Source organism: Sinocyclocheilus grahami, unplaced genomic scaffold (assembly GCF_001515645.1).
Source record: "Sinocyclocheilus grahami isolate Dianchi unplaced genomic scaffold, SAMN03320097.WGS_v1.1 scaffold562.1, whole genome shotgun sequence".
NCBI classification, from domain to species: Eukaryota; Metazoa; Chordata; class Actinopteri; order Cypriniformes; family Cyprinidae; genus Sinocyclocheilus; species Sinocyclocheilus grahami.
The window spans coordinates 238,749-265,432 of NW_015505741.1; the positions used below are offsets into that span (position 1 = coordinate 238,749).

General features: G+C 39.2%; 2 protein-coding genes across 3 annotated transcripts in view; one reads left to right on the forward strand and one right to left on the reverse strand.

Annotated features, from left to right (window-relative positions):
- Window positions 1-5,348, forward strand: part of idh2 (isocitrate dehydrogenase (NADP(+)) 2) — an 18,422-nt gene extending 13,074 nt beyond the window's left edge. The window contains exons 4-11 of the mRNA XM_016239322.1: window positions 453-613; window positions 715-858; window positions 2,387-2,523; window positions 2,734-2,885; window positions 3,136-3,248; window positions 4,470-4,567; window positions 4,708-4,800; window positions 4,964-5,348. Of these exons, the coding sequence (XP_016094808.1) occupies window positions 453-613; window positions 715-858; window positions 2,387-2,523; window positions 2,734-2,885; window positions 3,136-3,248; window positions 4,470-4,567; window positions 4,708-4,800; window positions 4,964-5,048 (983 nt within the window). The 3' untranslated portion in view covers window positions 5,049-5,348. The remainder of the gene's footprint in view (window positions 1-452; window positions 614-714; window positions 859-2,386; window positions 2,524-2,733; window positions 2,886-3,135; window positions 3,249-4,469; window positions 4,568-4,707; window positions 4,801-4,963) is intronic.
- Window positions 5,349-7,045: 1,697 nt separating this feature from the next.
- LOC107556258 (zinc finger protein 710-like) lies at window positions 7,046-25,504 on the reverse strand. 2 transcript variants are annotated; one of them, XM_016239324.1, is made up of 2 exons: window positions 25,436-25,504; window positions 7,046-8,874 (listed from the first exon to the last, which is right to left on the reverse strand). In XM_016239324.1, the coding sequence occupies exons 1-2, from the start codon at window positions 25,460-25,462 to the stop codon at window positions 7,291-7,293; spliced, it is 1,611 nt and encodes a 536-aa protein (XP_016094810.1). In that variant the 5' UTR covers window positions 25,463-25,504; the 3' UTR covers window positions 7,046-7,290. The 2 variants fall into 2 exon arrangements, with proteins under 2 accessions (XP_016094810.1, XP_016094809.1); XM_016239323.1 differs by lacking the exon at window positions 25,436-25,504 and adding an exon at window positions 10,857-10,915.
- Window positions 25,505-26,684: the final 1,180 nt, after the last annotated feature.

The window sequence follows — 26,684 nt, forward strand, 5'->3', positions numbered from 1 at the left end:
ACCATCCAACCTGACAGAACTGGAGAGGATCTGCAAGGGGGAATGGCAGAGGATCCCCAAATCCAGGTGTGAAAAACTTGTTGCATCTTTCCCAAAAAGACTCATGGCTGTATTAGATCAAACGGGTGCTTCTACTAAATACTGAGCAAAGGGTCTGAATACTTAGGACCATGTGATATTTCAGTTTTTCTTTTTTAATAAATCTGCAAAAATGTCAACAATTCTGTGTTTTTCTGTCAATATGGGGTGCTGTGTGTACATTAATGAGGAAAAAAAATTAACTTTTTTTTTTTAAATTAATGATTTTAGCAAATGGCTGCAATATAACAAAGAGTGAAAAATGTAAGGGGGTCTGAATACTTTCCGTACCCACTGTATATATATATATAGAGAGAGACTGAAACAAATGCATAATGGCATATCTTTAAGTGCATTATGTTCATCTTTGTCAGAGTTCAAGCTGAAGAAAATGTGGAAGAGCCCTAACGGAACCATCAGGAACATTCTGGGCGGCACTGTCTTCCGTGAGCCAATCATCTGCAAGAACATTCCCAGACTTGTTCCTGGCTGGACACAGCCCATCACCATTGGCAGACATGCCCACGGTGACCAGGTCTGCTTTTTTGGTTGATCTGGGTGGTCTTAAATAAATAAAAAAATGTCCCCAGTGTGTTTTTATTCCCTCTGAACTGCAGTCTTCTTGTTGATTTGCAGTACAAAGCAACAGACTTTGTTGTGAGCCAACCAGGCAAATTCAAATTGGTCTTCTCTCCAGCCGATGGAAGCAAAGCCAATGAGTGGGAGGTGTTCGATTTCCCTGGTGGTGGCTGTGGAATGGGAATGTATAATACTGACGAGGTCAGTGCACATATGCATATAATGTTTTTTTTAAACTGAAGGAGCATCAAGATATCATAAACAATCTGTGAAAAGAACAATAACTCTTTTCTTATAATTGGTACCCACGGTCATGTAAAAAAAATGAAAATATTAAATTATAAAAGTATACTTTCCTACACAAGTTATAAAAAAACATAAATCTAAAGTAAAATATATCTACAAAACTGTTCAAAATTTTTGGGTCAGTAAATTTTTTTTATAATACTTAAATTCAGCAAGGAATAATTCAATTGATCAGAATGAACAGTGAGGACATGTATAATGTAATGTAAAGATTTCTATTTCAAATAAATGCTGTTCTTTTGGCATTTCTATTCAGCAAAGAATCCTGAAAAAACAGTTTTTGACATTGATAATGGTAAAAAAAAATGTTTCTTGAGCACCAAATCAGCTTGTTAGAATTTCAGAAGGATAATGTGACACCGAAGACTGGAGTAATGGCTGCTGAAAATTTAGTTTGGCTTTTACATTGAAATTGAAACATTTAAAATTGTTACACAATACTACTTTATCAAATAAATGCAGACTTTAAGTATAAGATACTTTTTTTTCCCCCCCGAAAGTAATAAACTTATCAACCTAAAGCTTTTGAACAGTAGTGTGTATGGAATAATTTACAGTGGAATAAAGGTCATATTTAACTACTTGCTCGGTTGGAAATGATTTTTTGTGAATTCAAAGTAAGTTAATTTCAAAATCCAGTAATCACTGAGTGACTTGTGAAGACAAAAATTAATTGGTTAAAAGGTGTGGGACCTCTGAATTTTGCACTTCCTGAATTACAGCATCCAGCTGTGTTAAAGTGTTCAAAGCATTGAAATGGATCCAACATGTGAACTTAAAACAGCATATCTACTGTGACCTCCTAAATTTCCACTGAAATAAAAAAATTGGCAAATGGATATGAATTTGAAAAATGTATTTTTTCTGTTAATGAGCTTATACTCTGGTGGTGATCTATCTTGAAGGTGTAAAAATAACACCTTAAATTAGAGACATTTTTAGACTGTCTCATGTATTCTGAGTTTGTATAATTAAGGCCTTTTGACTCAAATTCTGTTATGTTCTGCAATTACACCTCCGGATGGATGAAGTCTAGATAATAGATGGCCTCCCTCAGCTCGTGTACCTGCAGTGAACCCTGATGTCCTGAAGTCTTTGTTTGTAGTCGGGGGAATGGTCTGTTTGGCTTTACAAGTGTTACAGGTGTCTGCATTCAGGCTGCTCCAGAGGTGGTGCTGCTAGTGGCCTCTTTTTCCCCTCAAAAGAGATTGACTGAATGAAGTGTCTGTTCATTGTAGACTACAAATTGATAGTGCCGAAATTCATTTTTTACACCATTTCCACTTCACATTTGAAGTGAGTGATTTTTGCTCACCCTTTGGAACTACACAGCCAGCGTTTCCTAGTTGAATTCCCTATTGTGAAAGTGGAACATCTATTTTCCTGCTTGTGTGACATTCTGTCTTTCGTCTCTTTCTAACAGTCCATCACTGGCTTCGCTCACAGCTGCTTCCAGTACGCCATTCAGAAGAAATGGCCTCTCTACATGAGCACTAAGAACACCATCCTGAAGGCTTACGATGGCAGATTCAAGGACATTTTCCAGGATATCTTTGAGAAGTGAGAAGCATTGGATTTATCAGTGTCTTTGGCACGCTTGGTATTTACGCACTTCCACCGTGTGTTTTCTGTGAGCGTGTGTTGCTGTGTAATTATGAGATTAGCGCTTTGAGATGCTGTCACAGTGCTGACATGTGAAACTGTATTTTTCTTCTAAAGTCATTTCAATGCAAAATACTGAACCGTCTTTTTTTTGTATTCTGTGGGTAGAAACTACAAGTCAGAGTATGACAAGCTGAAGATCTGGTATGAGCACAGGCTCATCGATGACATGGTGGCTCAGGTGCTCAAGTCATCAGGTGCCTTTGTGTGGGCCTGCAAGAACTACGATGGAGATGTACAGTCTGACATCCTTGCTCAGGGTAAATAACATAGAAAAAGGTCTATTCGAAAAATTGTCAGCCTGTTTCATATTGCACCCATGTTCATCCAGTTAGAACCAGAACCGTTTTATGGCAGTTTTTGGTTTTAGCACTTAAAGTCATCATCATGCTCTAGACTATTTATGGTCTAAACAAACTGCTGCCCGTTTTTAAAGGCACATGGTGCCCATGAAGCATAAAGGATTTTTGAAATAATTGTATACTTTATTAAAGAATGTTTTCTCTGCAGGTTTCGGTTCTTTGGGGTTGATGACCTCTGTGCTGGTGTGTCCTGATGGAAAGACTATTGAGGCCGAGGCCGCTCACGGCACAGTAACCAGGCATTATCGTGAGCACCAGAAGGTTTGTTTATTTCAATTATTTTATTTATTTATTTTGCTATGTGTCATATCCTGCATACCAATTTAGATTTGAGACAGAAAACTGAAAATAGTTTTTCATTTATTTAGTTTCATTCATTTGTTTCATATATTTAACACAAAAAATAAATAAAATAAAGCAACCAGGAGGTTCCACAACTGGATTTTTAGATGCCTTATGCCATCTTGTGTTGAGAGGAAAAATGACAGCCTTCAGCAGCAGCATTTGAACATTGAACATTTAACTTTTTTAAAAGAGCATATGTGCCCTTGAGTTAATATAAAATTTTTATGGAAAACTCATTTATTTGTTGCTGTATTTCAGAATTCAGAAATGTTACATTTTATAAATATTTCAAACAAATTTTATTTGTTTTGATTTATGACAGAATCCTTCAAGTTTCAGTCCCCAAAAATATTAATCAATAATCATTTTTCAACACTGATAATTTTACGAAATGTTTCTTGAGCACCAAATCAGCATATTAGAATGATTTCTGAAGGATCATGTGACACTCAGGACTGGAGTAATTGCTGCTGAATATTCAGCTTTCAATATTAATATAGATTTTTTTTTTTTTAAATGAAATGTACTGAGGGCCTCAGATGATCGCAACCCTGAAACAACATACAGAACTACCACATTTTGCTATAAGTTTGATTGCATCATAATAATTGCTGTTAATAGTGTTCATCGTCTGTTTGATTACGTCTTTAATTGATTTTTCCGTACATTTCTGCCATATGTACATTGACTGACAGTCACCACTGATAAGCTACCACTAAATATTGTAGAAACTTAATTTGCTGTAAAGTTGCTTTGCAATGATTTGTATTGTGAAAAGCACTGTACAAATAAACTTGAATTGAATTAATGTAAAAAAAATGTGTTATATATGTTTCTAATATTTTTGTGATCAAGTAAATACAGCCATTGTATAATGTTTACTGTAGTAATTATTATTATTGTACAATGTACTGTAATTATAATATTTTGTAATTAATACATTTTACCTCAAATGTTAATATCTAAAATACCCTGCTTTTTGTATACCGTATGTATTCTGTAATTGGGTGCAAATACCATTTTTTTACTATGCAGTTGCATATGAAATGTCTGACTCTGCAATGTAGTGCTTGAACCTGCAGCCAAAAGCCAAAGGAATTATCATAATTGATTTTTAACTTAATTTTAACAACACAGGGAAGGCCAACTAGCACTAACCCCATTGCCAGTATCTTTGCTTGGACCAGGGGACTGGAACACCGTGGCAAACTTGATGGAAACCCAGACCTGATCAAGTAAGTTCATTTATTACTGCCAGTCATCTGTACTATAGGATTAGGATAGGGGAGCTTTATTTCAATGCAGCAGCATTCCTATCGTATCGGTAATGTTTAAACAGAAGTGTAACTGTTAATCGTCGTCCATTGCTGTGCAGGTTCTCTCAGACTCTAGAACGGGTGTGTGTGGAGACTGTGGAGAGTGGTGTGATGACCAAGGATCTGGCTGGCTGCATTCATGGTCTCGCCAAGTAAGTCAGCAAATTATTCAGACTCAGAGCATATAAAAAATGATCCAGGTTTAATGTCTTTGACCTCCATTAAAGGACTAGCCCTAATGATAAAACTGCTGACATCAATTGTTAAGGTTTTCTTTAGCTGATGTCATTAACATTTGTCTTTGTGTGACCACAGCTGTAAGTTGAACGAGCATTACGTCAACACCACAGACTTCCTAGATGCCATCAAGACAAACCTGGACAAGGCTCTGGGCAAATGAAGGACAACGGGCCTGGACACCACGGAGAGTGTCTGTCTTTTTGTACCTCATTTTTTTTTAACTTAAAGGTCATGAATACAATATAATGAATGAAGGGAGGAGTAATAAAAACATAGTGATGTTCCTAGCTGTTCTGTTAGCTAATCCTGCTGATGGGTGATCCCATCTCTTCCCGCACCTCCAGGGGTCTATTTTTGTAAGATGAAGTACTGTAATGTCAGATACTGTATAAAACCACAGGAGAAAACAAAAGTTCAAGGGCCACGTGAGAGACCCTCTAATAAATCTCAGCCACCTGGATCCCTGTTCTTGTGTGGTTTATCACAATATACACACTCACAACTCCACACTGTTAAAGGTAAATAAATGTTTTAATTTATAATAATGTCCATAGCACAACGTTTAACATTTATCAACGTCATATTCACATCAGTGTGCAACAAAAGAATCGAAACGGATCCAAAACTCCTGCCTAGCATAGAGCAAACAGCCCAAAATGCAAGGACACAACCATTTAAAGCAATACAAATGCACCAAATCTTGTGTTACACATTAACATTTTGAGTTGCCCAGCTAGATGGAGAATACATGGTGAATTTCCCCAATCATTCTCTGCTGGGTCTCGAGCCCTGTCACATGTCGGCAGACTGTCGTTCATCACTCCTGAGCTCTGCGCTGGAATGATGGATGAGACACTCTTGCGCACACACAAGGGCAGTTAATATTTTTATCCAGTGTTTTTAGGGCATCCTTGTCAAAATTCAACCAGTATTGGTGACTTTGTGAAAGATGCAGTGCACGTTACAATGTTTTATGACCAAGGAGATTCAATTGGATGAGGTTTGAAACAAGGTCATTTAAGCCACACCAAAAAAAAATAAAATTATGCTAGAGGATTATCACATTTTAAAAAAAGAAATGAATTTAGCCCACATTTAGCTAGTATGTAGTACACAGAAGAACAGACTGCAAACTAATAAAGACATTTCAGAGATTTAGGAAGATGAAATATTTAACAGTTTTTTGGCTCACGCATGGCTTTGTGAAATATTGAACGCTTTAAAGGGACAAATCTTAGTTTGTATTATTACATTCATCAAACTAAAGATGGAAAAAATATATAATTTAGACAGAAGATTCTTGTATTTTAGAGAAGATGGACCAAACAATGCACTTGGATAAATAATGCAATTATACCCAAATTGAACTAAACCCATGGCTTAGCTTGTATATTTTTAACTTGAAATAAAATCCGTCCATCTGGAACACTGGCAATGTATTTACACTTATGAATGCCAGGAACATTGAAGAATAAATATTGTCTGTATAGATTAAGTGCCTTCTTACATCTGTGCATATTGTTTCACTGCACCATTGAATGTGACTCATAAATGATATCCTTCTTAAGAACTGCATTGTGATGGGCAAAAGTGGAACATTTGTTTAAAAAAAAAAAAAGAATAGCACCTACACACACAGTCCTTTATTCTTCAGGATGTTGGACTTGGGCCACATCACCTAAGATCAGTGCCTGATCTGCTTGTGTCTGAATGGGATCAAATCCCTGTATGTGTTCCCACATCTAGCAGAAAGCCTTCCCAGGAGAGCTAGGGATAATCAACTCCCAATTATAAAGCACATACAGATGCAATGTTCAGGTATCCACTAACTTTTGTCTATGTAGTGTACCCAACTAACTGTAAACATCCAGTGTTCTCATTTAGGAGTGACATTTATTATCTCTAATAGCAATAAATCTAACAACAGAGCTCAAACTAGACAACTGTTGATATAAATGCTGAAGAAATGACTAACTGCCGATGTGTTTTTTGTTTCGAACCCTGCTGACCTGTGACACATTCTGTTTACTGACACTGCAGTCATGACAAGATGAATCATACTCATGGAGAGTGAGAAATGAAAGGAGGAAGTATCAGCTTGTGAGACACACTTCACTGCACAAAGCACACACAAAACAAAACAGCTCCATACTAGTGCAAGGGACAGGGAAACGGGATGAGTTGGCAGGGTAGGAGGCGGATTGGATGGCTGGAAGGGACTGTCAGAGACGGCTCCATTTACATAGAAACTTGGTGGCAATACCTGAGACACAACTGAAGACGACGCATTAACCTACAGCTTTATGGGAACATGTAGTGGTGGGAAAATGTAGATGGGGTTTGGATCTCAAAGTCACTGGGGAGTAATTTCTAATAGGATGGTTGCGGGGAGATTACGAAAACTAATGAGGTTTAAGTACCTTGTGTTCGAGGGCCTGCTGTGTCAGTACCTTGTGTGTAAGCATGTGCTGCTTCAGGTGGTGGATCTGCACGAACTCCATGCCGCACTCCGAGCAGACATAGGGACGCACGTTCTGGTGCTTCATCAGATGGTTCTGGAGCTGGCTACGGTAGGCGAAGGACTTATGACATTCAGTGCACTGAAAGGTTGTCGGGCCCTGGTGGCTGACCTGGTGGCGCTTGAGGTGGGCGTGAGTGGGGAATTCCATGCCGCATTGCGTGCAAACATGACAGTGGCCGCTCTCGTGCTTGGTCTCATGAGTACGTAGCTCACTAGGGTAGGCAAATCCTCGGCCGCAGAAGCGGCAGCTGTAAGGCTTGACATCGCTATGCTGCAACATGTGCCGTTTAAGGTGACTAGTCTGGGTAAAGGCCTTCTTGCAGACGGTGCACTTGTGTGGCCGCGTCCCCTGGTGCGTTAGCAGATGCGTCTGAAGATGGCTGGGCTGCTTGAAGAGCTTTCCACAATGCAGACATTCATGTGGTTTGATGCCATTGTGACCCAGGATGTGCGTAACCAAGTTGTACTTCGAAGTGTAGGACTTCTCGCACATGCGACACTTCCAGCGTTTCAGGCCTTCTCCCACATCCACACAGTACGATTCGTCGATTTGCACATTAATATCTAGCCGGTCGATCTGCATCCGTCTACCCAAGGAGTTCTCACCCTCCGTCCACATCATGGCCTGGCTGCCCTCCTCATAGTCTCCCGGCAGGCCCATCTCAGCAGCCTCATATCCTGTCACACTGGATTCATAGTAGCGCCTCATTGCTGGGCTCACATCCTCCTCTGTGGTTTTCAGGTTCAGTGCTCTCTCCTCCACTTCCTCCTCCTCTTCTTCCTGTTTCTCCTCCTTTCCCCGTCCTCCCTCAGAGGACTCCACCAACGCTTTTCCATGCCCCACAGGGCTTTGGTGGGCTTGTGTCTGAGTGTCAGAGTCAACCTGCTGGATGGCTGGCTCCCTCGAGGGCTCAGGGTAGTCTTTGCTACACTGCTCTTCTTTCATTGGCACTCTCCGAGGTGCTAGGTCCAACACTTCTGGTTCATTGTTAGATTGCTGGGGATTCGAGAGATAACATGAGCTGGAGAACTCAGACCTCTCTCCTTTCACCTGATTCGGTGTGTCCGGAGACCTCTCCGTGGATTCCTCTGGTGTTCCTTCACTCAAGGGCCTCTTGGTCCTCCCACGGGGTCCTGGACGCCTGCGTTCTGCACCGTAGAGCCCTTCTGGCCCCCTGTTCTCCCTGTGAGGCTCGGATAGATAGTCTCCGTTGGCTCCAATTAGCTGATCTGCATATTCATACTCCATGGATTCTGCAGGAGGAGCGGGGCCTTCACGTCCCTCTCCTGTGTAGAAACCGTTTGGGGCAATTGTGGCTCCGAAGATTTCGTTCTGTGATATGAGTCCCAGCACAGCAGCCTGGGCCAGGGACAGGACCACCACCGGGTCAGTCTGAGTGCTGACGTCTACTGCATGCGCCATCACTTTAGAATAGCAGCGAACCAGAGGAACTTCCTGCTCTTCCTGTCAACGGACAAAACAAGGAGGTCTTAGCAATACTTCATAAAATCAGAATCAGTAAATCTGCCATTGCATGTGTCAATACAATACAGTCGTAGCAACAAAGTCTGGCTAAGGCTGTCATGGCAACAGTGTCACTACAATAGCAATGAAGTCAGTGCAATAGCGTCACATCTACATGAGTGTCAGAACAACCAAGTTGACTGATGCGGGGCAACAATAAGAGCTGTTTAAATAGAGTTTGTGGATTTGCTTTAGAAATGTAAAAAATTAAAGGCAATTTCTGGCAACACGGCAGCAGTGTTTTTCAAAAATCGTTCTGTTACCTGATCTTTTTAGTGAAACGGTGAACATTTTCATTAAAAAAATATATATGTATATATAATTTTTCTAATTTTCACAGCAGTAAGCAAGAGACATAGTCTGACAACACCTTGCCTCTGTGTCCACCAGAGATTGCTTTAGATAGAAGAGATAAGACAGATCTGTTCGAGCGCCATGCTTCCTTCCTTCACAGTCTTTAAACGAACACGAAGCACAAAGAGTGTCTGCGTCCGAGCGGGAAGTCTACATCCATGGACTATCCACAGCATTTCCTGTGAGGTCAAGCGCTGCCACTGCTGACTATGAAAAGGTTGGACAGTGAAGTTTAAGCAGTACCAGCAAGTCTAGTCAATTTGTGGAGTTCACACATTGGCTGAAGCCAACATAATCCAGTTAGATACATCACCTATGAGAAAAACTGTTCTTTGAGGCTGATGATTGTTACTTACGTATGGATTAATTAAGGGGAAATTGGTTGAACTCTTAGCTCAGGTCACTTTACCACGCCTCGGAATACTCAAATCACTGTCATGAACACACAAGTAAATGTGTGTGTTCTCAGAAAGTCGTTAACACACATTATCACCTCTAACGAGTTGGTACCTTGATTTGTTCTTGAAAAAAAGAAAGCTACACAATACGGATTTAAGATTAAGAAAAACAACCATACACAAGGGAAAGAGGGAGGGAGCGACTGACAGCTGTAAAACAGAGGAAGAGGGACAGACAAGCAGAGACAGGAGAAAGAAAAAGAGAAGTGGGTGGAGGGGGGGCAGAGAGAGAGGGACCGAGAAATGAGAAGGGGAACCTGGATGCCCTGATAACCATGTCATTTTTAATTACTGCTCAGACAGAGGGAGGAGAAACAGAAAGAAAAAAAAAGAGTGAGTGAGTGAGTGAGTGAGAGAAAAAGGATTGAGGAAGCAAGTGAAAGAAGGAAGAGAGATGAAGGAGAGGGAAGGGGGGAACTGGGGGATGAGAGATAGACTGAGTGACTGAGTGAGGGTGGGGAGTGAGGAAAGAAAGATAAAGAGAGATAAAGAAAGAGAGAGGAAAAGAAGAGGGGGAGGGAGGGGCGGCGGGGGATGAGAGACCGAAAGGAACTGAGTGAGAGAGAGTACAACAGAGAGATAAAGAGAGAGGGAGGGGTTGTGGGGAGTGAAAGACTGAAACTAAGAAGGAGACAGAAACAGAGAAAAAAGAAGAGGGTGAGAAATGAGAAAGAAGGAGGGAGGAAATAGGAAAGAGAAGGAGTGTTAAGACAGAAAGACAAATGAAAGAGCCAGTCGGGCAAGATAGCAGTCGTGCCTGTATGAGAAGAGCTGAAGTAAATATAAAAAAAGATTAAACAAAAAAACACAAATGCTAGCTAGTGTAAAGACCAGCACAGAATGAACCCGTGTGTGTGTGTGTCTGAGAGATAGAAAACAGGAGAAACACACAGCATTGGAGGCAGAGAGACAACATGAGGCTAGACTGAAAAATAGAGAAATGTTAAAGCATAAATGTACTCTTGCGGTATTCTGTGTGAGAGAAAAAAGTTATTTCATTTCCCCAATTCAAAGTTGCAAACTTTAACAAAGCAATGAAGTAACAGTTCAAAGTCAATATATCAACACAAGCCGCTTCATACAGCATGTACATTTGGGTTGAGCACTCACCACATTACTCCTGGTGTGATGTTTGAGATGTTTCAGGGACCTCATCCTTCAAGAGAAGTGAGGAGCAAAAAAACACCAGCTCCTATTTATTGCTGCGAGAGGCAAAGGGGGCGGAGCCAAGCTCATCCTCCTCCTACTGTTGCTGTTATCAAAACTGACTGTGCCTGCCTCTCTCACACACATACACACACAAACCTATTTCTTCCATTCTCTTTCTTTCCGTCTCTCTGCCCTCCCTTCCTCACACTCCCACATCTCTTTATCCTTTCTTTCTCTTTCGCGCGCACATTCACTATCTCTCTTTCTCACGCACATACGCACATTCGGCATGACCCTTCAACAAACATATTTCGCTCGTACTAACAAAAGCTCACTTCTCAACACATCTTCGCTTTAGAGATGATCGCAAACATGTTTCAAGCCGGCACACACACACACACACACTCTCTCTCTCTCTCTAATCACCGGCGCACTGGAGGCGTGTCTGTCGGTGTCAGACAGACAGTGAGTGAGATATGCTGAAATGTTTCCCTGGAAGAGTTCTACAGGTCTGTTTATTTGCGCATCTCAAATAATTAAGCCGCAAGACGCCCGTGCAATGTCTGAGAGCCAGTGCGCACAAAAAAAAATGAGTGACAAAAGAAAGAAAAGGAGAAAGAAAAGCAGTTTGGAAAGAGAGGGAGGGAGTGAGACAGACATTGGGGGAAGAGAGAATAAGAGGAAGAGGGAGGGGGACTGAGACAGAGAGGTATAGAGAGAAAAGGGAAGGGAAGGGGGGGTGAATGGAAGAGAAATAGAAAGAGAGAGAGAGCGACAGAGAGAAAAGAGGTGGGGGAGGGCGAGAGAAGAAGAGAATGCAGCAAAAAAGGAGGAAGAGAGGAACTGGGGGAGGGAGAGCAAAGCATAAGAAAAGATGAGGTCAAAGAAAAGAGAGAAAGACAGAAAGAAAGAGAGAAGAGGGTGGGAGAGCGCTCGAGAGGGGGGTGGGGACTGAAAGAGAGATAGAAAGAGAGAATGCAGTGAAAGAGAGAGAAAGAGTTTCAGCAGCCTGAGAGAGAGATAGTGAGAAAAAAAAAGAAAAAGGGGGATGGTGGAGTGTGAAAATAAAAAAAGAGCCCATCAGCAAGAGAAAAAGAGGGGGAGTGGAAGAGTGGGGGGCGGGGGGGGCAGAAAGGAAAGATATTAACTATTAAAGTTCCGGTTTTCTTTCCATCAGGAACGTGCGATAGGCTACCTGTCCGCTCCATTGCCGGGTGTGTGCTGAGGTGTTCCCGCTCATCCTCATTACGGAAAAGGTATGGGATTAGTCTAACACTTCCCTTGAGCTTATTAATGCCGGGATATAGGCTGGCCGTCCCACAAAAGAGCCTCTATTATGGAATGGAACACACCTGAGTGAAGTACTGTGCTGTATACCGTCAGTGTGTGAGAAGAGTGGAGGACATTTTTCATCAGTGAGCAGGAAAGGGCAATCCATGAAAGAGAGAGAAAATCAAGCATTGTAGGAGAGTCAGTATATGTGCATCTGAGTGAGAGAAAGATGTGTGTGTGTGTGCGCGTGTGAGAGATCGTGAGAGGAAAGGAGGGAGGGAGGGAAAAGAGAAAGGACGGAGAGAGAGAGAGAGATAGGGAGCGAAGGGAAACAGACAGAGATAAAGAGAGATTGAGGGAGGGTGTGAGTGAGGGGGAGAGATAGCAGGAAGTTGAGAGAGCGAGAGAGGAGAGAAAATAGAAAGAGTGCAAGGGAAGAAACAAAGAGATAAAATGCAAAAGACAAATAGTCCACATGGAAGAAGAAACGGCCAGGGACGTGTACATAAAACAACACAAAGCTCTGTGGGGAAAACGAAGAGGGGGAGACAAGAAAAGTTAGGGGAAAGAAAGAATACGCTGGCTGGAATACCCATCCAGGCCCATGGGTTTTCCCCCTCCTTTTTTATGGAAAAAAGAGAAATGGCTTGAAACCTGTCCTAACCTCATTTGCCCAGAAGTATCAGACTTGTGTGAACCAGTCCTCCTAACACACACTCACACACGCAGGAAAGAATACATGATGAATAATGAACGCCTACAAGTTTCTTCTGCATGTGTGTGTCTGCATTTGCTTCTCCACAGGTTCGTGTAGCTGTGCTTTAGAGGGGTGTGTGGTTTGAGAATCCATCTACAGGTTTAACCGACAACTGTGTATGAGTGTGTGAGTGTGTGCACATCACATGCCACTTTTACTTATGGTTTGTGTATTTCTCCTCCACCTGAACAGAAGCAATAGGGAACTTTTGTCTACATTGTTTTCTGCGGCAATGTGAACGCATGATACTGAGGGAAGTGGGCTTGAACCGGTTGGGTTAGTGGCTGAGATCTGACTGGGATGTATAAGCATGTGGTCGTTTTCAATTCTCAAAAGCCTCAGTGCTAATGTGACCTGAACAGAGACTTATACAGTATTTAGCAGTGATACGAAATATGAAATATGAAACCCTTCACCTTTACATACCTTCTAACTCCATTATGATGCAATAAAGGCGAAAGGGTGTAGCACAAACACAGTGGTCAAGCCTTTCAAATACAAGAAATTTAAAAAGAGAGCGGGGTAAGCTGTGCCACTCAGTTATCTTCTAGACAAGGAAAAATGATCATTAATTCACCTAATATATTTTTGTTTCAGGGTGTCGGTTTTCAGTTGAAATTAGCAGACTTTAGAATTATTACTTCAATATGGTCTGGGGTAAACTGTGCCATGTCAGGAAGTAAGTAAGTCAAATAATCAAAGTCTATGTGAAATATTTACATTAAAAAGTGCATATAAACAAGAAATATCATTAATTCACCTAATATATTTTTGTTTCAGGGTGTCGGTTTTCAGTTGAAATTAGCAGACTATAAAATTTGACTTTAGAATTATTACTTCAATATGGTCTGGGGTAAACTGTGCCATGTCAGGAAGTAAGTAAGTCAAATAATCAAAGTCTATGTGAAATATTTACATTAAAAAGTGCATATAAACAAGAAAAAAAATAGAACTATTCACAAATGCACAACACCATTCCGATCCAAAGTGTTATTTTGCTGCCCATTATTCACATTTTTTTAAACCAGACAGGATAAGGGTTAACATACAGAATATTTGAATACATAACAGTATTTAAAATATGAATAATATTTATAATAGTTTTTTTCTTCCTGCATTTGGAGACACAACTCACTATTAGTTAAATCACTGACACAGCTTGCTAAAACATCTGGCACATTTTACCCCACAGTAAAATTTATGGTTTAAAAAAAATGACATGATTGTTTACAGAAACTTACCAACATGTAGGATGTGGGTATTGACATTAATTATGTTATAAATGTTCTATGTGTCCTCTCTGTTTTAAAATTAATTTAGCAAATTATTATGCACCTTTCATGAGAATATGGGATAATTTGTACTTTTTAAAAATTCACACAGCAGGGCCATTAAAAAAAGTAATAATAATAATAATAAAATAAATAAGAGAAGGCAGATATATCGACTATGGTCTAAAATTATACAAGATGATAGGGGAAACCCTTATAGAGTCACATACATTTGAACAAATACTTATATGTATGAAAAAGGGCTCATGGACACATTTTGTGTCAACATATACACTACAGTTTGTTTTTTTTGGACTTAATTTCATTCAGCAAAAATGTATTACATTGATCAAGAGTGACAGTCAGGAATATAATGCCACAAAGTTTTCTATTTCAAATAAATGCGGGTTTTTTTAACTTTATATTCATAATTTCATCAAAAATGATGCATCAAAGTTTCCACAAAACATATTCACCAAATTAACATATTCAAATGATTTCTGAAGGATCATGTCACACTGAAGACTGGAGTAATGGCTGCTGAAAATTCAGCTTTGCCATCACTGAAACAAAATATTAAATATATCACGACTGAAAACTGTTGTAATATTTCACAATATTACTGGTTTTACTGTTTTGATCAAATAAATGCAGCCTTGGTGAGCATAAGACACTTCTTTCAAAAAACTTTTAAATGGTAGTGTACATTTTTAGACCTACACTCTTAAAAATAAAGGTGCTTCACGATGCCATAGAAGAACCTTTTGTCTAAATGGTTCCATAAAGAACCTTTAACATCTGAAGAACCTTTCTGTTTCACAAAAGGTTCTTTGTGGCAAAAGAAGGTTCTTCAGATTATAAAAAGGTAAGAAAGAGATGGTTCTTTAAAAACCCTTTGACTGAATGGTTCTTTGTGGAACCAAAAATGGTTCTTCTATGGCATCGCTTGAAGAACCTTTTGAAGCACCTTTATTTTTAAGAGTGTAGATAACATTTTGACTTTGACAAACTTTATTTGATCTGCTATGTAGATAATTTACTTTGACATAAACCGCCTGTAAACATAAAATTATTGCTTTCTAAATGTTTGCTTTCTAAATATAAGATGACATTACAAAAACTGCACAGTTTGCTAGATTTAAGGTGGTGACAGCTTATGCTGTCATGTTAATCTAAACAAGTCTCCATGATAAACAGTCTTTTCAGAAGCTTTTAATAAAGGCATAACCGCATAAACATGAATTAGCACAAAAAGCCAGATCTTCAGTCATTCAGGCTACAAGATCATGGCTCTGTGCTTCCGTGAGATTGGGTTTAGCAGAGCTCTTGAGAGGCGTCAAAGCGCGTACAGCCAGCCTTCAGCTCGAACAACCCCCCATCCGAGCCCAGAACACACACCAGCACTGCCACTTATTAACCACTGAAACTCAATGGACATAACCTTTGACCCCAAGCCAGACATTACTGCCAGCAGTTAGTTCCTTTCTAAATTAACTTCTAAATCATTTGTCCACTTCTGTGAGAACATGTTATGAAGACAGACAGCGGGAGCTAGTTTATCCAAACACTTCACGTATCAATTCCATCCCAAACATCTTAATCTCAGGCACGCAAAGTTGCATCTCAGCCCTGATGATCCTGCGCTCTTGATTTCAATGTTTATGTATTTTGGTTGCAGCCCATCCGAGAGAAATCACACTCAGATACGCGAGCGCACACAAAAACAAAGAAGATGCAAAGAAGAGAGGCTCTCCAAATCCTGAATAAAAGATTACCCCCCTCATTCAGCATGGGGGTTACAGATAAAATGTTGGACAGAATATTGGGCAAGAAATGGTTCTGCCGAGAGAACCGAGAGGAAATAGAGTGAATAGAAAAGAGAAAGACAGTTGAGGGAGGACAGCATTCAGCACAGGATATAAAAGGAACAGAGAGAGAGAGAGAAAAGAAAGAAGAGAGTGGGGGAGAGAGAGAGCGAGAGAGAGAAAAAGAGTGAGATCAAGGGGAGGGAGGGTGAGCGAGAGAGAAAGAAACAGAAAGAGGAAAGGGAGAGAGACAGTGAGAGAAAGACAGAAGAGAAGGGGGAAGGGAGGGAGATAGAAAGAAAAAGAGTCACACAAGAGACTCAAAAACCACAGAATAAAAAAAAAAGAAGCAGCAACGTCTGGCTTCGGCTCCATGAAGATAGACAAATATGAATGTAAATAGGAGGCTATATTGTATGCATCTGAATGAGGCGGGAGTCCACACCCTGCCAAACTCAGCTGCGAAGGCACAAGTTCATTGTGTCAGGCCTAGAAGCATTCAGGAGCGTCACTCCTCTGCATGCGCGCGTCTCCCTGCGGTACGAGGTTGGGAGGTCAAAGCCTCGGCTGACTCCCGCCGCTGCCTTCAAGAGAACAGTTGCCTCCTGCCTTCCGTGCCGTTTCATCTCATAATCCTTCTAATGGCAGTTAAATGGGCCGACGGCACAAGTCTGGCCCCCTAGTTTGACGTCCAATTGCAGCGTCTCTCTATGCCACGGCCCGCGCTCAAATTAAGAGGCCTGTACATACTAGCGGGTCTGCCGCCTGACAGCAGGCAAAGTCTCATTTGCAGGGTCTCATAGCATGGAAGAAGCGTCTGTCCTTCCGCGGGCTCATGCTCTTTTGTATTTCTCCCTCACCTCACGGTAACAAATTTCAACCTGAATTACTTTTTCTTTCTCCCAAGTTTCATTCTTTTAAATCAAAACCCCTTTGTCTCTCTCTTCTTTTGTACCTTCTTCTTGTTTCCATGGTTACCCTCTCTCTGCGCTATACACCATCTCTCTCTCTCTCTGTTTCCCTCTCTGTCTCTCTCACTCTGTTCTTATCTTTCTCATTTTGCTTTCATCTCTGCCTCCCTTCCTCCTGCTTTATCCCACACCCTCCTCACTCCGGCTTTTATCTCTTTTCACTTTCATCTGTCTTTCACCTTTTTCTCCCCTTCAAGCCTGCCATTCCATCATGGTGTTTTTTTCAGTTTCTTACTTATGGAGAGTGAGGGAGCGAGAGAAAAGTTTCATCTGTTGCCCTATCAATTCTGCATTTTTAATCACTTTCCATTCGTCTAATCCCCTGTTCCGTTTCCAATCTCTTATTTACATGTGTGCTAGACGGTGTGGTCAGTTCTTCAGCACTCATCCCTGGGCTGCTTCTCTGTTCTTCAGGCTTTCGGAAGAAGGACTAGCGTGAAAAGGATTACAGGATGAATCAAACCTGATATTGATATTGTCCTCATCTCGCTGCGGCTACTTCAGCACCGTGTAGATGGATATGTGATGTGTTTATGATTAAAGTCCAAGTGAACTGTCGTTTGCAAGCCATTTCATAATGTGATGCGTTTCTAAGTGAAACTGGATGTTTAATGAGAAAATATGTAGGATGGAACATTGGAAATTGACTGGAGTGTGAAAAGAGGACATTAGCTATTTGGATATTGGTTAACATTATCCAATAACATGTTGCCTAAGTGATATTAGTGGAAAAGGAAAGTCGTTTCAGAGGAAGAGCAAGTTACTTAGTTACTTAAAGCTGAACAATGTTTTTTTTAAATTGGAATAATGTGGACTGATTAATCATTCACAATAAGATCAGGAAAGTGCAACAGGAAAGTAAACAGGGTAAGTTTACATAAGAGCAGGGTAAAAATATTAAAGGGGTCATATGATGTTGCTAAAAAGAACATTATTTTGTGTATTTGGTGTAATGAAATGTGTTTATGCGGTTTAAGGTAAAAAAAAAACATTATTTTCCACATACTGTACATTATTGTTTCTCATCTATGCCCCACCTTTCTAAAAAACGCGTAGATTTTTACAAAGCTCATCGGACTGAAAAGTGAGGTGTGCTCTGATTGGCCAGCTATCCAGTGCGTTGTGATTGGCCGAATACCTCAAGCGTGTGACGGAAATTACGCCCCTTACCATACTGTGATGCCCTGTCCAGCCGGAGCAACGAGACAAAAACATTAAAACCCATTATAAACGAGGCATTTGTTGCATCCAGTGGGGACATAATTACGGATTATAATGACTTATACTGTCTTTTTACTCATTGCATTGCACAGCGTAAACATAAAACCATGTCTGCATTTGTGATCAGAGAAATTACAAACAAGCGCTATTCTACACTGCTCAAAACTTGCATTTGAATAGTCAGTGGCAAATTCTTTATATATATATAAAAAAAAAAACTTACAAACCCGATTCCAAAAAAGTTGGGACACTGTACAAATTGTGAATAAAAACAGAATGCAATGATGTGGAAGTTTCAAATTTCAATATTTTATTCAGAATACAACATAGATGAGCCAAACAAAGTAGTTTCGCTTTCACAACGAAACACACAGCGTCAGTTTGTGTGGAGGCCGGCAGGCTGGAGTGAGCGGCGGCCAGCGGATTCGACGAAAGAGCTGCTGGCGGGCTTGCGGCAACCACATGTGATGACCCCGGGCTGGACTCCGCTCTTCATCCTCTTCGCCCTCTTCTGGAAGGCCAAACAAAGTAGTTTCGCTTTCATAACGAAACACACAGCATCTCCACAACATGTCGGCGGTGGCAGCAGCAACAATAATACAGCAAGAGTAAGTTACGCCTTCTTTCTTTCCGTGAACATTTGGGCGGCGTTATGCAAATCTTCCCACATCGTGACATAGACATGTAGGGGCGTGTTAGAACGAGCCGTTTTAGGTAGGCGTGGTTGACTCTTAACTTTTATAAAGAATATCTCTTTGGATTTGAGACTTTAGTCTTTGCAACTTTACAGATCTTCTTTATGCGCCAAGAGCTTGTAACACTTCAAAGAGAAAGGAAAATTTGAAATTGCATCATATGACCCCTTTAAAAAAATAATAATTTTGAACAACCTTGATTTGCAAAATCCCAAGAATGATCTTCTACTCTAGAGCCCTGTGTCTGATTCACAAACAAATGACACTTATGAGCCAGTTCTTTTTAGTAAATCAAGAGCAGAGAGCAAACAGTGTAATGTAATTCACAAACAAAAGACTCTTTTAAACCGGTTCTTTTTAGTGAGACTTCTAGTCTAGTCCGATTCTTGAACAAAAGATTATTTTAAACCAGTTCTTATTACTGAATTACAAAAACAAGCATGTAGTCAGTGTCAGATTCCTGAGCAAATTACTCTTATGAGCGAGTCCTTTTATCGAATCATTAAAACAAACGAACAAATTACTTTAACCAGTTCTTATTACTGAATCAAACAACATCCAACGCAGTCAGGGTCAGATTCAAAAAAATTTTTCCCCGATTCACAGTACTTTTACAGAATCATTAAAACAAATAAAAAAAACTAATCACTTTACTCTTTTTAACCGGTTCTTTTTTCATGAATCAAGAAACATAGTCAGTGTCAGATTCCCGCACAAATGACTCTTATGATCTGGTCCTTTTAATGAATCATTGAAAAAGACCTTCTAGTTTATAACCTAATAAGTTGAGTTTATAATTTTATTATAATTTTACACAATGTGATAGTAACAGTTTCACACAAGATATACTAAAGATACACAAGATCAAATTTGTTTGTTGTTTACATTGGTATTCACAGACATTTTGGTGTTGCTTATTAAATATTATATTGATTGTTATATAATATTTTTCTATTGGACTGAGTTAGAAGGTTACCTGTCCAATTTACAGCATTAACTGGCAGTGAATTTCTATAGACCTTATGATTAAATTAATGCCCAAATTAATTAGAATTGAATTTACTCAGCCTTCATTTTAATTTTAAGTTTACTTAAATCACAAAGAGTAAGGTTTTCTATGCTTTACCCCCTCTAAGGTACCCTCATATCCCTTTCTTAGGGTTCCTAGTGAAAAACGTGCTATGTGGCAGGACATCCTGTGGCCTGTCAGCTCAGGGCTATGATGAAGATGTCCCTGTGAGACCTAGACACGAAGAGATAACAGTCCTCTAAACAACTACAGCAGAGATGTATATCAATATATCACAACCTCACAACCTCGACAAGACACAATATACCCCTGCACTTTATGTAGGATGATTCAAAACGAGACAAGTTTGCATGCATAGAAAGGCACCTGAGGGTGTTTCATTAGGGCAAAACCGAGTGCTTTATGTAAGTCAGTGCACAAAACGCAAAAGAAAAAGAAAATGTCCCAAGCGCACTATGGCTGCAGAGACTGACTGCAGTAGGAGGAAGTGGTGTGCTTGAGATCTGACTGAAACTAACCTCCCTCCCCTGCTCCTTCCCTTTCCCCTTTCCCTTTAAGTACCACAACTATTCAGAAAAGAGAATAAAGGAAACCTGAATAGAGGAAGAGAAGAAATAGAGGTCCCAAAGAGCTAAAGAAAACCGAGGGAAAAAAAACAATGAAAAGAGAAACAGGAATGAAAAGCAGCCAGAGAGAAAGAAAGAGAAGAAAGAGGGACAGCGAGAGGGAGGGGGAGACAGAGAAAAAGAAGCAGAGCAAAGGCTAGCGCTGTGTGAGAGAGCGAGAGAAAAAAAAAATTTCCCCATTTTTTTTTTTAAAGAGATGGATTTAATGGCATAAAATTAATAGCACAAGAAAACCTTAACCAGCCTACATACTGATGAGGGCAGAAATGAACCTATTTATCTAAGTCCATCTCAACTACACAGCTGTCACAAGATTTCATCATACTCTTGACAGATAAATCTGTGCTAAGTAACAAGGAGGAGGGTTTTAATTTGAACAACAAAATCAAAACTTTAAATAATTTTGAAGTCTTCTGCATTAAGTCTGTAGATGGAAGATGTCCTCCTTAAAAACAATATGCCTTAACTTTAATTAACATTTTTAACATATTTACATAGTATGTACAGGATGATGATAGACAGACAGAGAGACAGACAGACAGACAGATAGACAGATAGACAGATAGATAGATAGATGTATTAAATTGGAATTTCGTATTTTAATATACAATACTAAATCAACTAGCCTATTGGTTTTAATTAATAGTTTAATGAATAGTAGACACAAAATAAAATCAATTAATCCCAAAACCATTTCGAATGACTACAAATTATCATATTCAGATGAAATTACAAAATGAATGAGATCACAGCTGTTCATCAAATGTGCTGGGATACAATTTTGTGCCATCAATGGTCAAGAGAAAAAAAAAGGTATCAGGGTCATCTTGTCCCAGGGGGCATCTTGCCCCATTGTATGAACAAAAAACACTGAGATATCACAAAATGTGACCCTGCCTGTGAAAACCCAGCTAAAGTCTTTTTTTTGTGATTTACTGTTTTCTACATAAAATCATCCTTCATAAAAATGTAGAACATTAAATGAAAATATAACCATTATATCTTTAATATGGACTGAGTAAGGCCATGCCAAAGATTGAAATCATAGTGAAATTAATGGTTGAAATCAAACTTTGACGCTGGTTATCTCATAATTCGATTTTGAGACTTTAGCCTGGATTTCACAGACAGGGTCACAAATATTTTATTTTATGTTCCACAGAACATAAAAAGTCATACAGGTTTGGAGCGACATTTTTGGGTGAACTGTGTCTTTAAGTGTGCTAATAGCCTACTTCTAAAAAAAACAAATGAAAATATATACAGATCCAAGCCTTTGTATAGTAAGGTAACATTTGTCCAAGCTTGCTAGTAAAGCTTGTCAACCATATAGTTCCTTTTCTTCTGCCAGCAAACATGATCATGATAAACAATTTGATACTGGATATCGAAGATGCAATCTGTAATTGAAAACAATGACCTTCCATCTGCACTCCCGCTACTGCATGCGACTACCAATAATAGATGTTGAGAGATAGAGAATGAAGGAGCACTGTACAGTGTGCAGAGGACTACCTGTTAAAGACAAGCACGGCAGGGCTGTTATCCCCAATATGATCTCACATAACATAACCTAATAAATTATGAACTACACAAGATCTCACTGTGTTATGTGTGCGCTGCAGTGCAGGTGATTCTGATATTTGGAGGTGGGCTCTAAGGAACCACCCAGAATACTCTAGCAAAGCCATATCAACCACCCATGATACCCTAGCAACTGTGCAGCAACATGCTACCACTGAGAACACTTTAGCAATCGCATGACAATGTCTTGGCAACCAATCACAACACCTTAGCTTCATGGCGATGAGCTGTGCATGTGCAAAAACAGAAGCCATATACTTGTACTGTCCTACACTTTCCAACATCACAATTTGGTAACTTGTGTATCATGTAGAATTCTGAGTTTCCCAATTTGCTTGGTCATTCATGTGTCCTCGGATCTCATAATTACAATATTTCCATCTCCACTTGAAGAGCACATTAGTCTCAAGTCATAGTTACAATTTGAACTGTCAAGTCACAGCAATTTGTGTTTGTGATAATTCCAGTAGCCTGTGAAGTACACGTAATTTTGATACCCGAGTTACAGAGTTGGGAAAAGCCTTAATCTTTCAACATGGCAGAAAAGAGTTGAACACTTTAGCTATTGCATTGAAATGCACTGCATGGCAACCACTCAAAACACCACAGCTCATATGTTTTATCTGAAAAAATCGAAAAGCTAAATACAAAAAGTCTAACTCGCACTTACATTTTTTCTCACCATTATGTTACTTTTTCCAAATGATGCCTTTATGTGTGGTAGAGTTATCGTAAATATGAATTGACAATTTGGAAACTACACATTCGTGCTCACTAATACTATAATTATGAATGGGAATGTTGGACATGCCAGTCATGCTTGTCAAAAGATCGTATTTGTCCCTTCTCAAGTTATAATTATGTGTACGCTACGTTTGAATGCTTTGTGGTTGGAGAGAACAAAACATGGTGAATGATAATGCATTTTATCTCCAACACATGGGTCAAAGACAAATAAATTAATTAATTAAATACAGCTTTATTTTTTCCTGTACATTAGAATGTGTTCTGTTTAAACAAAAAACAATAAAAATGTAATACAGCTTAATGTGTCCCCTTAATGTGTTCTGTTTACCAATAGTTCATATTCTAAAAAAATTGTCAGGTATATTCAGAACAAGAATCATTAGATTCTTAGATTAGATCTGTTAAGCTGAATGGCGATGAAATATTAATTCACCCATATTTTGTATAAAATAACTTTTGTAAATTAATTTGATGCGGACACCAAAAATGGGACATCTTGTCTTTGACAAGATACACACATTATGCAACATGGTTAAATGGTTACAGACATATGTATCTGACAGAAACAGCATCGACTAACAAGGAAGCTTTACTTCGAAAAAATAAAAATAAAATAATAAATTATCTACCATTCCCAACTGAAATGGTTCTCTTCTCCACCACGTTGAAAGGGTATGGGTTAAACGAACATGGTCACTCGAGTCTCAGTCAGGTTTTATTGTTGCCTTCAAGTGAATTTCGGAAGCTTTTACCTCATAGTTGGGCATTCATTTTTAGGACATTACACATGTAAGTTGGAAACATATCAAGCAGGGTGCAAACTACGGGGGAGCTAGGGGGAGCTCGGCTCCCCTTAATAAGACATGGGCTCCCCTGAAAACGTGATTTGGGAAATTGGGGGGGGGGTCTCAAAAAATATTAACAAGGTGTTATTTTGACGTGCAATTTCAGTTTTGTGTAATGTGATCATCGTGGATTATTATGTGTAAAATTGCAAAAATATCATTCATTCATGCATGACGGCGATTTAAATCTAATCCACTTCAATTAAGATAACTATACATGCTATTCTTGTCATGAGCATCAAGGTGTGGGGGTGCTGCGGTACAAATTCCACTCATGCTTATTACATGTTAACTCAAAGATTCGTAGAAAAATATAAACGCTGGACTCTGTGGTCGATTCTGTGTTAAGGTAAGGCATGTTATTCGCAATTATGTGTTGTGGCTGGGTTGTTATAGGTCTGCGTGACTCTTGATGTCTTAGGCCTAATTGAACGGAGGAATTATGGTATTCTTCTGTAGCCTGAGGACGAGTAACTTTAACCGTTGTTCATGTGAACTCAAAGACAGCCTGATGCTTTGTTTATAGACTATTTGTGGGTGGCTGTTTGTTGTTTCACCTATCAATTCGTGTCGATAAAGTATAATAGGGTAAATCCTGTATAGTGATTTATCCTATATAGTGCTTGCATAAAGCAAGTAGTGCATACACTTGTAGCTGTTATGTATCTTTGTAATTCATTGTAAGCCCCCTTTTGAGGCACACGCAAGCGCACGAACCCCGTTATAAAAAAAAACAAGTGGGCTCCCCCAAAGTCCACGGTATAGGTCGAACACCGATAGAATATAAAAATTGTGAACAATAAACCAAATAACTACATCTGAATTCAAAATGATGAAAATGATTCATATCTATACCTTAAATTGTATATGCCACCACAACTAAATGCGTTTTTGTTAAAGCAAACTGTGAAGTTTAGTGATTAACTTCACTACAGACTTGCTTTCCTGGATCTCTATATATAAATGATGGATATAGTATGGTATCCGTGTTTCTGCCATGCATGTTTCAAATTAACAAGCCCTTACAACGTCACAACTCGTCAATTTGTGTAGCCTATCATCTAGAATGCAGACTTTCCCACTTGTAAATACAACTTTGCTTTGCAACCAACATGATGCGAAGACTACAAACGGTTGTGCAGAAAGTGATCTGCAGCTTGATACAGTGGGACACTCACTAGTAACAAACAACTAAGAGGCTGCAACCAAAAACAACAACACAGTAGTACATCCGAATTCACAGAATTCATAAAACTGTAGGCAAAAATTTCCCGGATGACCTGCTACTTTCGCAGAGACTCTGAAGTGTGCATCCAATGGACGCTACCCTATGATTGAATGGTAGATAATAGGCTCTACTGATGCTGGTTGGCCTTATAACAATCACAACATGACAACATTCATACTAGAGTAACTTACATACTTTTTTAACAGTTGTGAAGCAAGTTCTTATTCAAAAAGTACCTATTCCTAACGCTGCTAGAGATCCATTGACCTCAAGCAATTTAATTAAATGCTGAAACAAAATAGGCACTTTTTTTCTGTTAAGTAGGCATAAATAAATAGGCCTACACCTATATTACTCAACATTACTATGACAAGTCATTTTAAATAATTTATTTTAAAAAATAGCAAAGAATTAGCTTTACATTAGTAGACTATAACTATTAATTAAATATAACAATTAAATTAAATAACTGAGAATGTATTTATTACCATCGACTGCAGGTAGCTTTCCGCCATCTTCGGTATAGACACGCCCCTTCCAACGTCACGACTCAGGTATCACGGGTCTCCATTCTTTTGCACCCAATCGTCTTCAATTGCAGGCCTCATTCCACTTGAAGGCACGTAAAGGCGAGCCATTAGCGAGCACGGACCAGAGGCAGTTTTCAGCGGCTGTCACTTAATTAACCTCACCCGACTGAGGGAAAAGAACGTACATGCAAGAATGTTAAGAGATACAAGTTTACCGTTGATTTGTGATATGCACGAATGAGTTAAACTCCAGTCGAATGAGTGGAAACAAACTATTGGTAATTTGCGTTTTTATTTATGATACATTGCCCTCTACAGGACAGACTAGGTACCGCAGGGTAAATTAGATTTACACTAATTTATTATTTTAAAAGAGACACTTGCTGAAAAGACGCTTGATGTTTGTCTTAAAAGTTATTTTGTGATAAAGTAAGTATAGATTGTGTTTGAAGAGGACTTGTTAGGCTTATTGCAGTAGAAATGGCGTAATTGTTAGTAACTGTTAATAACTACAACAGTTAGGCCACGTGCTTACAAGTCGTACTAAAACTAACTTTCTCCGGTGAAATACATTACACAGATCTGACTTCGTGGCAGTTTGAACAACTGTGACGAACTTTAAAGGTTAGCATGGCAGGCAAGAAGCAGTGCTGCAATGACACTTGTATCCACAAGATGGTGTCTTTCTCCTCTTCAGGGTTCAATGAAGCTTCACATTCTTGTAAATTTGCAAACACCTCTTTTTTTATTGCCAAGTATGTATGTTTGTTGTTTTACCCTTTAAATTTAAAAACAAAAAAGTCCATCATAAACTATTATTATTATTATTTTAAATATGTGCATCAACAACTTCAGTATTTGAATAAAATTATTTGTTTAGAAAAAAATATGACTGTACCACAATGGCATCATTTCCACCACAAACATACGGGCAATTAATTAAGTTGTTTTGAGTTTAATAACTAATAATGTGTATAAAATATTAATATTTGATAAATGTTTGTAGTTCATATACAGGTGCATCTCAATAAATTAGAATGTCGTGGAAAAGTTCATTTATTTCAGTAATTCAACTCAAATTGTGAAACTCATGTATTCAATAAATTCAATGTACAGACTGAAGTAGTCTTTGGTTCTTTTAATTGTGATGATTTCACTATCTCAACAAATTAGAATATGGTGACATGCCAATCAGCTAAGTTGTTTT

Coding starts and splice junctions, on each gene's coding strand:
- LOC107556258 (XM_016239323.1), bottom strand. CDS start 10,901: ATGAGGTCCCTGAAACATCTCAAACATCACACCAGGAGTAATGTG. Junction 8,875..10,856: donor ATCACACCAGGAGTAATGTG/GTGAGTGCTCAA, acceptor GTCCGTTGACAG/GAAGAGCAGGAAGTTCCTCT.